General features: G+C 34.0%; 1 protein-coding gene and 1 pseudogene across 2 annotated transcripts; one reads left to right on the top strand and one right to left on the bottom strand.

Moving 5' to 3' along the window:
- Positions 1-612: 612 nt before the first annotated feature.
- Positions 613-2020, top strand: LOC145113284 (BEL1-like homeodomain protein 7; annotated as a pseudogene). The gene is made up of 4 exons (XR_013710757.1): positions 613-1183; positions 1323-1665; positions 1779-1839; positions 1916-2020. The product of XR_013710757.1 is annotated as a BEL1-like homeodomain protein 7 (transcript).
- A 142-nt stretch (positions 2021-2162) lies between these two features.
- On the bottom strand, positions 2163-7014 carry DRD1 (SNF2 domain-containing protein / helicase domain-containing protein). The gene is made up of 7 exons (XM_079053887.1): positions 6733-7014; positions 6504-6572; positions 5039-5673; positions 4568-4867; positions 4328-4480; positions 2445-4213; positions 2163-2363 (listed from the first exon to the last, which is right to left on the bottom strand). Exons 1-7 carry the CDS (start codon positions 6734-6736, stop codon positions 2360-2362), a joined length of 2934 nt encoding a protein of 977 aa, XP_078910013.1. The 5' UTR covers positions 6737-7014; the 3' UTR covers positions 2163-2359.
- Between the last annotated feature and the right edge of the window lie 7319 nt (positions 7015-14333).

The raw sequence follows: 14333 nt of genomic DNA, 5'->3' as shown, positions 1-14333 counted from the left end.
AGCCTTGCATAGTTGCACATATGTTAATGTTCTTTGTCAAACTCGAATCAAATTTACTTGATCAAACACATTTATTTTTTGTTGAATCTTGTTTCATGAAACCTAACTCCATCGGATCTAGTTTCAGCTTGTTTTGTTTCTACCAACTGGTTGTTAGCGATTGCACTCCTTAAACAGTTACCACCAACATCATCAAAACCAACTAACTCCTCTCTTCTAGAGCGAGAAACATATACTTTTAGAGAGAGAAACATATAAATAGGTTATAGAAGAATATGGAAAAGATAGAATTTCTTTAACAACAGTGAAAAAAAGTCACGATTTTTTTGGTTTTTTCATAAATGGGGTTTTTCATAACTATTGGTAGCTTTTTATTGCAATCACACTATAATTTCTGGTAAACTTTTTATTTAATTCATACGTACTTTCGTACAATTTTACCCTGTTTTGTTTTATTGCAGTAGAAAAGAAAGTAGGGAAATCTTTTTACAGAAGATCAAGTACTTGTTGCTTTTATATTCATGTCCTTTTTCCCCAACACAGTTAATGTTTCACTTCATCAACTGTTTGTGTGAATCCATATTAAATGTTTCTTCAATGCAAATGAAAAAGATAGAAGAAAAACATGTCAACTTACATACCAAGCTTCAACAATGAAAGAATCAATCAACCTTCTTCTCCGGAATCACCGATTCCTATTGAAAATCTCATACTGTGCATTCCAAACGTCGGCGGAGTCCATGATTCTGGTGTTTCACAGCAACGATTTTGTGAATCAAGTATTGGTTTGTTAAGAGATAGTACGAGTCATGAAATTATGGATCAAATGGTTTCGTGCATTCCGCCCTCCGGAATCGGATTCCATTCCGATCATGATCATTGCCTTAATACTATAGTTGATTTTCCTTTGGCATATGAAAATAGCCAAGATTCCAAGAGTTATCCAAATGGAACTGGGAATGTGATTTCTGATTCCAAGTATCTAAAACCAACTCAAAACCTACTTGATGATGTTGTTAATGTCAAGAAAGCTATGAAACAACACTGTAAACATGATTACATGAGCAATTCCAAAGAAGCCATGGGGATATCGGAAAACAAACTTGATTCCAATCCAGTCTCAGCTGCTGAAAAACAAGATTTACAGAACAATATGACTAAGCTATCGTCTATGCTGAATGAGGTAAGTTTTTGTCTTATTCTTTATAAGATGGCTTGCACATGTTTGAATCCATTGACTTTGTTCGTTGGTACTTTTGAAATTTTCATAGGATTTGGCCGGAATTGGAATTCCAAGCTTTAACTACTTCTTGTTCTTATAGGTTGATAGAAGATACAAACAATACTACCATCAAATGCAGATTGTTGTATCATCATTTGAGGCACTTGCTGGATGTGGGGCTTCAAGCCCCTACACCACACTCATTCTCCAAACCATATCATGCCAATTCCGGTTCATAAAAGATGCGATTAAAAGCCAGAGAGAAGTCATATCAAGAAGGCTTGGCAAGACGGAATTGAGATTCCGAGGTTGAGATTTGTGGATCAGAAGGTGAGGAAACAGAGTCGAGCCATGCATAGACATATCTGGAGACCACAAAGAGGGCTTCCTGAAAGCTGTGTGTCAATCCTACGTGCATGGCTGTTTGAGCACTTTCTTCATCCGTAATCACACTCAACTTATTATTTTTCGTCAAATTGTTTGTTTTTGTTACTCATTGATTCCAAACATAGAAAACAAAGATTTGATTTAAACATGATTTCTTGATTTGTACTAGATATCCAAAGGATTCAGAAAAAAATATGCTAGCCAGACAAACAGGCTTGACTAAAACTCAGGTAAGCTTCACGCTTTTATTGAAATAATAATCATCACTCATCACACAATCACACTTTGTTACTTGAAATGGATCAGGTCACGAATTGGTTCATAAACGCACGAGTTCGCCTATGGAAGCCAATGGTGGAAGAAATGCACAAACAAGAATCCATAGATTCTTCATCACCCAAAGTTGCATGACTTTTTCAAATTTTAACGCGAGTGGTTTTACTCAAACAAGCTTTTTCATGTAAATTCTTAAAATCAATCTAGTTTTTACTTCTTATCATCAAAGAAAAAGCAAAAAAAAATTGAACACATGTAAAGAAAGAAGAGTTGCATATAATTTCATTTTCATGCATTTGCAAAAAACAAATCAGCCAGCAACTACTATCAAAATGTCAAACAACCATTTCACAACTACCCTTTGCCAAAATCTATACAAAAAGTTAGCACATTCTGTGATTCCTAACTTTCTAGTTACATGTTTTGACTATTATCCACATCCACGTCCAACCCTTACCTTCTTCCCATTTGTGATCATCTACAAAGAGAGTGAACACAATAATCAATACATTATATAAACACAAAAATCAATGCTCTGATAATTAATTAAACCACTAACCTTTTATAGATAGCTGTCACGTCCTCATTCAACCACGAAGTTTCCAAAAACGGATCCCCACAATCTTCAACACTCGTTGTTTCCATCTCAAAATCATGATGCCCACAATACTCGTTCCATTCAAACCACATTTTAGCAATCGATTCCTTTTTGAAACAAGTTTCATGATCATCCGCTTCAGGTGAATCCGCTGCAATCAACCTGTAAGTGTACACTTTCCTTATTTGCCCCGGTCTAAACGCGCGCCCAATCGCTTGTCGCGTAACAGATGGATTTAAATGAATGTCTAAAATAATTATCCTAGACGCCCCCACAAGTGATATCCCCTCCCCACACGCCTTAATTGATCCGAAAAACACTCTGGAATCCGGGGAGTTGTTGAATTGATCCATCGCTATCTCACGTTCGTCGTTGTCATGATCTCCTGTGATCATGAAAACCTCTTTTCCCAGACTCCAACCTTTTGTCTTCACTGTTAATCGAAGTAGAAATTTTAAAGGCAACAGATATTGACCGAATACAAGAAGCTTTTCGCCTTCGGATTCACATAAACGGAGTAAGTTGAGATAGAATTTAGCTTTTACTCCTTCTCTTTCGTCCAATGTCTCCAAAATCTCATCGATTTTACTAATGTCGTCGTCGTTTTTGTCCTTGGTGGTCTTCAATACAGATTTGAGCGCAGGGTGGACGTAAATCGCGCTTCCGTCTGAACTTATTTTGAATTTCTTTTTCAACTTTTTCAACTCTGTAACATGGCGTTTTTGTTTGGGGCTGAGGTTAAGAAAAACAGAAAAGTCAACGAGTCCAGGCAATTCGTCTAAGGAATCGCCTTTGTAATAGTGTAAAACTTTGTTCGTCATATCACGTAAATCTTCAATCACAGTCACCTTCCTCTTAAAATCCTCGTCTTTTAACAAAGTATGTTCAACCACCTCGTAGAATTCGTTATCTGTACTCTTTTTCAAAAGGTTTCTCCGGCTTTCAATGGGCACCCTGCTCAGAATACGTCGTTTTATAGCTTTGGAATTTTCCATTCGTAGAAACTTGGGACGTACGAGGTTAAGGATGTTGAAAACCTCTCTGACATGGTTCTGATACAAGGTTCCGGAAAGAACCACCTTCCTAGGGGTTTGGATTTTTTCAAGAGAGGTGAGAATGTTGGTGTCTTGGTTTCTAGGGGTGTGACCTTCGTCTAGTATGAGAAGCGAAGGGTATGTTAGTAAAATCTCTTGACAACTAACTGGAATTGAGCTTGTGTCGTCATCACACACTATCGAGGAAAACTGTTGGTATCCAAGAAATAAAATGCTTCTCTGATTAGCCCACTGTTTTAACACTTCAAATTGTTGAACCCTACCCTCAGCTTTTACAGAGTACAAGTCAAACAACGGGAGGTCCTCCACTTGCCATCTAGTAAACTCTTTTTTCCATGTTCCCAAGATACCCCTTGGGAGAATCACAAGTGGTCGAGCATCTGGATACTTAGCCATAAAGCTTTGAATAAAGCTGATAAGCATGAATGTTTTCCCTGATCCTGGAGCATGAGCAAGAATGCAGCCTCCAGGGTTGTCACACACCAAGTTGCTTAAAAGAAAATTGAAACCCTCAATTTGATGTGGTTTCATTTGCTTTTTGTGTCTTGGATGAGCTATTACTTCACACACTGAGAAATCATTTCCGGGTAGCTTAACCCCATTAAGAACAGGATTAGCTCGATCTCCTCTTTTTGTTTGGCTTTCATAGTGATAAGTTCTTGTACTCTTTATGGTCTGAATAGAAATTAGAAACTAGAAAGTAAGTTGTCATGTTACTCATGATACATAGAAACAAGAAGAAAACAGAACAAATAAAGGGGTGAAGTGTGAACAAGGAAAGTAAGTTACTTTGGGACGCTGGAATTCGATTATGGATTCGATACTTTTATCGATTATTCCACACACACGACATACAGAACCAATATCTTCTTTCAAAATAAATGTATGATCACAGTCTTTTCCCTCTTCATTTGCATTTTCATCAGATGCTGGGATTCTATCCTGAAAAATATAAAACACAGGAAGGAATCAAGGAAATATAACTAAAGATGACAAGAAACAAACAACACATGATTAATTGATTATTACCTTTGAAGACTCTAATCCGATTGTCATTTCTTTCCATATATCGCCTAGTCCGTCAAAATCAGCTTCAGGTTGTTCGTCTGAATCGTCATCTTCAACACCAACATACTTACCCTTATCATGCTTCTTTCCTCCACTGTCCATGTCACCATGCTTGTCATTGTCCACATCATCATGTTTTTTTTCACTGTCCATGTCATCATCTTTAAAGCTCTTTTCTTTTTCAACACTAGGCGCCACAACAGTTAATGTATCTCTATCTCCCCCTTCCTTTGTAGCTTGGTCAAGACCATCATCTCCACCCTACAGAATAATGAAACAAAAATAATGTAAGAGAGAAACATGCAGTCTAAACGATTCAAATCAGAACAGACATCTTTTCAACAAATTGTGTATGATAAACACAAATGGACCTCTACTTAACAAATTGTAGTGATGATTTAGACTGAATCATATATGACAGGAAAAACTTACCAAAATTTGTTCCATTGACAGCTCAGTAGGCTTATTGAGTAGTGTATCTTTGCATGGTTTTGAACCAATCTTGAGTGCTATATCCTCGTGTGGTTTTGAAGGAATCTTGAGTTTGGTATCCTCATATGGTTTTGAAGGAATCGTGAGTTTTATATCCTCGTCTGTTTTTGAAGGAATCTTGAGTTCTATATCCACGTATGGTTTTGAAGGAATCTTGATAACTGCATCTTGGAATGATTTTGAAGGAATTTGATATGTGGGTTCATCATCATCCGAGTCAATGATAACAACCAATTGTGGTGCTTGTGCATTTGTATCATGCTTTGTGTTTTCAATTACAATGGAAATATCCTTCCTAGGCTTCAGATCCAGTGAATCAACTCCAAGTAAAGGAAATTTTCTAAAAGTAGGCATGAACATCTGCTTCTTTCGTGAAAAAAGATCTTCTATATCTTTTGTAACAGAACCATACTTAGGACTATCAAATCCTAGCACAAAATCTCTGATGGCAAACGGATCTGTGTGATCAAAGTTCTTACGCTTGTTTTTAGTTTTATCAGACATGTATACATGTTTATACCTAGGACTCGGTGATATAATTTCTTCATTGCTGTCCATACTCTGTCTCCCTTTGACTGTTTCAGAAACAAATATGCAAAACCCGTAAATTTATGGTTGCATTCATTATATAATCGACACAAACCATTTATTTGCTACTTCTGAAAGTTACCAAAACAGGGGTGGCTGTGGTGAAGAGACTAGATATAGCTGAATTCAAAGCTCAAGATGTGTTGATAATAAAGTTCTTCATTGCATTGTTATTGTCCATAGATGTAAATAAGTAAATAGTCAGTTATAGACTTATAGTAAGTAAACCACTGCTTATGTTTCTCATAGTACATCAATGATTTGCTTAGTATAGCTGATCTTTTGTTTACTCGGATACATGGGCAACAACAATGCAACCGGAATCTTTATTTGGAACACATCTTGTGCTTTAAATTCAGGTATATGTGTTTTCTGGAAGAGATTGTGTAATAATAAATAATTAGTATATTCAGTTGCAATAGATTAGGCTGCAGGGGATGACATTTGAACTTGTTTGAAATTTAATAACCAGAGCATAAGTTTTTTTTACAAAAGCTGGATATTTAAAAAACTAATAGGGTAGAAGAACATTGAGATTCTTCTGGCATGTCCTGAAGATGAGAGCAAAAATCTCACATATTAGGTCAAAAGACGAAATGAATATGTAACTTTATTTTAATCTTTGATAATCCGATTGTTTAGTGGTATGAAACTGATTAACAAACCCTTAATATATTCAGAATCTTATGCAAACATTTACAGAACTTCAACTAGCAATAATCAGTTTCAAAACGAACATACAAACATTGCGAAGGTTCATAACGCGAGAAATGTAATAAAAAGCAAACATATACATAGATACAGGCATACAGCGTACCAGAAGGCGTACAGACTCCCCGATGATGCGTTTCCGTCCCGTCATCTACCTCCATTGATAATATTGCAGCTGGAGAAACAGAAAGGAAGGGGGATTTCACTTTTGTTTGCTTTTCGAGCTTAGGATTTCAAATAAACTCATGCATTTGAGAAATATAGTGAAATAAGACGTAACGAGAGCTCAAAAACTAATAGAAAATCTGATTATGTACATTACAATCAACACTTACACATTGTTGATTCAACGGAAGTCGTGAAAGGAGCGATTGTATCGGAGGGAGACGAAGGAGTAAGAGAAAGTTGCAGTGAAGTTTTTTTCGACGGTTTTTTCAGATGATGGGCATGTTTCGCGTGCTACTCTGCTAGAACGTACGTTACTGGCACAAGGCTGCAGCGGCGGCTAGGATGTGTACACGTGGAGAGACGGTGGTGGCATCGACGGTGAGAGATTCGAGGCAAAACGTCAATCGAATGTTCTGCGGAGCATGGAATCAAGTGGGGAATTTCTATTGGAAAAGGGGCCTTGATACGCCGCTGCTATGACAGTCTATGGAAAAGGACACGATTTTGTTATTAATTAAAAGTTTTATGTCGAACCAGATTTTGTATTTTTAAGCAAAGAAATGTTGTCATATTTTGAAATTAAATTACTAAAAAACAAATATGTATTTTACCTGAATAACATTTATATTGAACTAGAGTTGCATATAATATCTAACCTAATAAATAAATAAATTATTTGAATAAATGAAAATTTTTTGACATATTTTTTTTTTCTTAAAACTTTTGCCAAATGTTAATTTGTGAGATTTTTGAATTATTTAAATTTTACATGTCATTGGTATTTTTAATTTTTTTATTAATAAAAAAATAATCAATTTCACTAATTAATACATCTATTATATATGTAAATTATTCATTGTAATAAATGTGTAAATCAACACTATAATTATTGAAACATTTATTATTTAACATAAATGTATTTTTATTTAAATTTCACATGTCATTATGTGGTATTTTTTTATTAATAAAAAATTAATTAATTTCACTAATTAATACATCTATTATATATGCAAAGTATTCATTGCAGTAAATGTGTAAATCAACACAATAATTATTGAAACATTTATTATTTAACATAACAATATTTTTCTTCATAAAATGAATATCATAGTAAATAGGTTGTATTTTTTGAACACTACAAACATTTATTATAAATTTTTTTATTACATGAAAAATAATGAAATGTTATAAATAATATTGTTAAATTGAGATATAATAATCTTAGTGGTGTGTTCTAAGATTTTAAATTTTCTTTAACTAATTCGTTTTTAATCTTCTTAAAATTAGACATGATATAGACATGAGTAAAAATTTATCGCTGGCCAATTATTATACACGGGTCTATCTATAATATCTATTTTTAAAATATATCATAGTTTTTTATTAATATAGATTGAATTATTTACTTATTCATTATATCGTTTGTATTTATGTAAAAGTATTTACTTTAAAAAAAATATTTAATGTTTACACACTATTATTAAACTTTTATTTTTAATAAACTCGTATAGTATACAGATTTCACACCTAGTAGTTATTATATTTTAAATATAAGACAAATATATATTATTTAAAATAACTAAATATTTGTTATTAACCATAGAATAATAATTTCTTACATTAAGTTATTTTTTTTGGAAAGAGAACTTCCCTAACGAGGGTTTTCGGACCAGCTTTCGCGCACCGACTAATCCCCCGTTGCGAATATAAGGCTATGTTTCATACCCTAGAGTCACTGCAGGCGAACCTCTATGGCCACAGGGACTGAATAATGTCAGAATTTGAACATTGATCAATAGGTTATTTACCATATCTTCCACGTTTCTTACTAAATCACTAAAACCCAAGTGGTTAAGTTGTAATTATATATTTTGATTATTTTAAAATATATAATAAAATAAAAATGTATTAAACAAAATAATCTCAATAACCATTAACAATAAGTTGTGTGTAGAAATTTAAGTATAATTTCTGATTTATTCATATATTTTATTATTATTATGGTTAATTTATTTATATATAAATTTATTAAAGATAAAAAAAATATAACTACTTTTAGTTGTCACTTTCTACAAAATAGCCAAAAAAAAAAAAAACTAATAAAATTTCATTTTTAGCCATGAAATCACAGGTGAACTTACCTCACTTACGATTTCACAAATACATCCGCGATTTCACTACCTACCTGTGATTTCGAGTTGTGTATAAAGAAAATTCATTTTAGTCATTTTAACAAGACACAAAGTCGCATGCGACATATGAGTAATATGTCTTCAGCCATCGGAGGAATTGTCTAAGCCTTTTAAACTAAAAAATGTGGCAAAACAATATTTTAGGGTATATATATATATATATATATATATATATATATATACACACACTAGCCGTTACCCGCGCAAAGCGGCGGCGGCGAATAGTTTATTGCGACATTTATTTCCAATGTGTTAAAAATACGATATGTTGATGTTTTTTCATTCGGAAAAATGTTATATTTTAAAGAGACGGCGGTGACAAAAAATTGTTAATGAATAGCTTCCTTTAGGAAAATAATTTTCTTTCAGAAATTAGTTGCCCACCGAAAACATGTAATATTCCAAAGAATGTCCAAAGAGACTGGCAATGGGTTTTTGGCCTAATAGTTTATTTTAGGTTATTAGTTTCCATTTGGAAAACAACAAATAGTTTCTTTCGGAAATCAGTTTCCTTTACAAGTTTTTTGTTTTTATTTATGCCCAGTGGATAGCTTCTTTTTGGTCATAGCTTCGTTTAAGTTTATATAATACTAATGGTTTAAATTTAATATAGACAAACATAAATACCATATCGTTAAACAAAAGTAAACATGCTAAATTTAGTAAATTAGTGAATATTTATATCAATTAATCAACTGCTTAGATCATTAAACCGAATAATGAAATAAGAATAAAAAATCAATCCAACTAAGGTTCAAACTAAAAAATATGTTGCATTTTTGGTTAAAATAAAGATATATTTCGGTTTGATTTAAAAATATAGATACGATACCATTTTTTCAAAATCTATCTTACTAAAAACAAATATATGTAAAACCATATAAATCATCAAATAGGTAGATTGTTATAAATACCATAAAATATATATTTTGTTACTGATGAATTATATATTTATACATGTTTTGATGTTGGATATATGTTATAAAACAAACATATACATAACTATATGATTAAATAGATGTAAAGTCAACATAGATAACCATTATTTGTTTTGTGAAGTGTTAGATATATATGAAATTTTATAAGATATCGAAATTTAATGTAACGTAAATTCAAATATTGATTCTCATTTATTATTTAATATTAGCTAGATTGATATTTTGTTCTTTTTGAATTTTAAATTTTAAATCTCTGATTATCTTTTTAGATTTAAAAAATAAATAAATAAATAAAAACTCTTTAAATATAATTACTTGAAATCATGTAAAATTGCAACAACTTTGGATTTCCTACTTTTCAAGGGCATAAAGCTTAAAATATATCTAAGTTGTTGAAATGTACACTTCACCTAAATACATATGACCCTAAAATTGGCACAAAGTTGTTGCCCCGGTACAAATAAGCGTCGAACATTAAGGGTTTATACATAATTTCCAAATATGACAATGAAGTTACGTACAACATCAAAGGTACAAATGAACAAAGTTGGTGCCCTTAAGTTCCAAATGTGACAATAAAGCCACTCGGTAACAAAGTCTCTCTCGACTAATCTACACCAGACAAACCAAGGTAAAACATTTTGTTACTAAAGGACAAACATTTCAACAAATATATATATATATATATATATATATATATATATAATTTTAGTTTTTATTCTAGCACAAAAAGTTTTAATACATAAATAGTTTTTAAAAAAATATTTACGGCTTTTGGTATTTTAAAACTTATCTGATGTTGAAAAGTAGATACAAATATCAAATAGTCACATACATACACACATGACCACTCCACGCATAACCACTAACACACAACAATAGCACATAAAACAACCAAAAATGAAAAGAGATGGTAAGAAAGTGCTTACCTCCAATTAGCCAATATCAACCATGGGAGCCTTTAAATTTTTTAACTTTAAGGCTGAAAATATTCTGTAGCAGGAAAATGCAACATGTTTCCTTCTCAATCTCTCTGTCAATTCCAACCACCAAAAACATCCTTCAGTAAAGGTTCCTAACCAGAATAAAGAAAATAAGTAAAAAAGTACAACATTTTGTGAACAGTGACTGTTTGTTATAACATAACTTTGAAAATGGCAAACTTTGTAATCTAGGGGATATCTTACTTGAAAATCATAGAAAAAAAATGCACCAAGAGAGAATGTAGTTTTGGGAACAAACACCTAAACGGTTGTTCTCGCCAAAATGAGGAACCCGGTCTTATATAACTGTTAAATTTCTGTAAGTTTGCATCAGCATCTTTACTATATTATTAAACATATTGCCTATTTCTTGAAAATTAAGAGGTATAACTCTTATAACACCATGTACAATCCTATTAAGCTTACAATGTAAGCGTATATACACGCATATCATCACAGTCTTAGCTTCTCCTCTGTCTAGATGTTGAGTCGTCATTTCTCCCAAATCTCTTCCGTCTCCCTCCTTGCTCTCTTCAATCTCCGGTAGCCTCGGGTACCACCAACCTCCTGACGCTGCCGTTACCTTCACTGGCATCTGCAACCCGCTTCTACCTTATGTCGAGACGAGAAACCCTAACTCTATCTCGCTGCCACCATCAAGCCACGATCGTACACCGGAAAGCCTAACCCTAAAGTGGCTCCACCATCGCCACCAGACATCTCACAGTATGAACCGGATCGAGGTGCCTATCAGAGGTAAATTTGTGGTCGATGGAACTGTTTTGCTCATTTTTCATCCTATGAGGTTTAGAAAAGAGATTCTTTATACTCATTGTTTAATGAATTATTTATTTGCAATGGTGATGTTAAACAGCACCAATTGAAACCATGGTAAGGATTGAACTTTGTCACGTCGATTAGAAGGAATAGGAAGACAAGTCAATTGCAACCTATGCAGGGGAACTAAATTTCAAATGGAAGATGGAGTAGTTCATGTTTATGCAAATAAAGATTGTGAGATGCCCTGATTCTTGATGGTGTTGGTGTTGCTATTGTTTTTAGCCCTTACTCTTTAGTTTTTCAGTGTAATTCTATCTTTTCATGAGAAAAGAAGCTTTTTCTTGTTGCTGATGCAACCACTTTTTCTCTTTTGACTTAATGGTGGTTTTGCTTTTTTTTTTTTTGTAGGTGGTGGACTTCTACAATAGCTGAATGTATGCACAAAAGTTGGATGGTGAATGGTCAGTTGAGAAGATGCTTTGTGTAATTAACAAATATTGTAGATTTTGGCAAGGAGATGGGACAGAAGGCGATATAGATGTTTGCTTTCTTTTTTAAGCATAGGCGAAGTATTTATCCACTTATCAGCTATGAAATGTTGTGGTATGGGGAGGGAGATAATAAATCAATAAATATTAAAGCAACATAAGTTGGGAAGATTAAAGCTTCCACCTTTAAAGCATCCTGGAAGTCTTTATGGCATGGAAATGATTGGTTTTTCCTAGCCTTTCTTCTTGGAGTATCATAAATCTTAAAGTGAAGGGTATTATTGTCCTTTACTAACCAAATGTCATATATACGCTTTATTAGCTGCAAACAGAGTGTTTTGTGGACATTTAATTAGATGATATTTTATAATGTTGAGGCTTTGGGGAATGGTCACACCCACCCCACCGGAAAAGTGATGTCACATGTGCGTCACGTCAGCTTCACACCCAACTCACCACCAACCCATTAAACATTGGAAATGGTTACCACTCCACAAATTCCTTTTTTTATTTTTTATTTTTTTAGCATTATATTAAATAAAAAAACAAAATACAAACCATAATTTAAAATAAAACCATAACTTAAATAAAAAAACACACATTACATTAAAATTAAAAACACATTACATTAATATAAAAAACACAAATTAAAATTCTTAAATTCTTAAAAAAACATAAAAAAAATTAAAATCCTAAATTACTTAAAACCATAAATAAAATCTTAAATTACTTAAAACCATAAATATTAGAACCTAAATTCCATATTTCTCCCGGACTTGTCCTTGAATTTTAAGAAAGGTCGCAAGATTTTCCGGGTCGAGATTCGGTTGGGGCTTTGTGTTTATGATTTGAAGATCGGTAAAAGCTATTTTTTGGTGATCAGCTGCCTCCGACGATTCGTATTTTTTTTCTAGAAAAACTAGAGTTTTATCTATGGATGTCGCAAGCTTGCTTTCGCTAGTTGCCGGTGCTTTTCCGCTTGAAGACACTCCCCTTCTTGCTTTGTCCCGTCCCGGTGGACAACGAAGTTGGACGTCTAGTGGGCCCTCCCCCTCGGTGGCGTCGAAGTCATCGTTGAGGTCGAGTCCAAAACCCACGTCCGACTCGGATGTTCTTGCCCTTTTGTGGGAACCGGTTGTAGATCCCGAATGCGCCATTTCCAGATATAGAACCCATTTTGGACCGTTACGACAAACTTCTCACGCTTTTTGGTGGCCGAACGGTTTACCATTGGTGGTAATTTTGTATTCGTAGGCCGCGGTCGCTAAAATATTGAAGTCGTTGCTACCACTTCTATGCATGTTTTTAAGCTTGTCAAATATGCCATTGAATTTGGTGCAAGCCGCTCGTAAATCACGCCATTTTGCGTTGATCGAGTCATACGTCCGCTCCGTTTTCTTTCCTAATAACGCGTGGAAATGATCTAAAATACGACACCAAAAACTTTGACCCGATTGCGAGTTGCCGACATCCCCGTCTTGGGATATGAAAATCCAAACTTTTGCTAAAGCTTCCTCCTCGTCTTCGTTCCATGCGGTAGTTTTTTTTTCTTGGATCTTTGGTTTTTTTTTTTGCCTTCGACGAGTTGGTTGTTGTGTTTTCTTGGACCCGTTCGTCGTCGTCGTCATTGTCGAGATTTATAGGTTGAGATTGAGATGGTTGAAATTGTTGAGGTGTAAAAGAAGTTTGTTGAAATTGTTGAGAAGATTGTTGAAATTGTTGAGAAGGTTGTTGTTGAAAGGGTTGGAATTGGGGTTGATTGAATTGTTGTGGTTGTTGTTGGTAGAATTTTTGGGGGTATGAAGTGGTGAATAGAGGTTGTTGTTGGACTGGGGAGGTTAACAATTGCATGTAGCTAACATTTGCATTTGAAATGTTTGGGGTGTTTGGATTTGAATCCATGTAGAGAAAAAAAAAATGAGAGATGAGGTTTTTATTGTAGAAGGTAATAAAATATAGAGAGTGTTTTTTGAAGTGTAAATTGTAAATAGAATAGTGGATAATTTATAGGTGTAGATGGTTGTGTTTAAATTGTAAAAAGTAATTTTTTTTATGTTTAAACGGTTATATAGCCGTTTCCTCAAAAAATCCGAAAGTTGGAAAATGAAGCAATTCCATTGGTCGTCTCGTCCCGTCTCCGGAGCCACGTCACGCGCACCCCACCGGACTTGGGGGCGGTGTTCACGCGTGGGAGAGGCTGCCACCTCAGCCCAAGACGCGTTAATTGCCTCCCATACCGGTCAGCCTGATTGACAGGGGAATCCGTCAAAGGTTAGGCATCAGATGATCAAAGATTAATCGAAATCAAATCCTTCTAACATTCAGTCCCAAGATATTGGTCTGTGATTCAGGAACTGATGTACAACATTTGAGTATGTTTAGTTTGT

Source organism: Lactuca virosa, chromosome 5, assembly GCF_052849685.1.
Source record: "Lactuca virosa cultivar CGN04683 chromosome 5, Lactuca_virosa_CGN04683_v6, whole genome shotgun sequence".
Lineage (NCBI taxonomy): Eukaryota > Viridiplantae > Streptophyta > Magnoliopsida > Asterales > Asteraceae > Lactuca > Lactuca virosa.
Note: the sequence above shows the minus strand (reverse complement) of the source record. Positions and strands in the feature narration are given on the sequence as shown.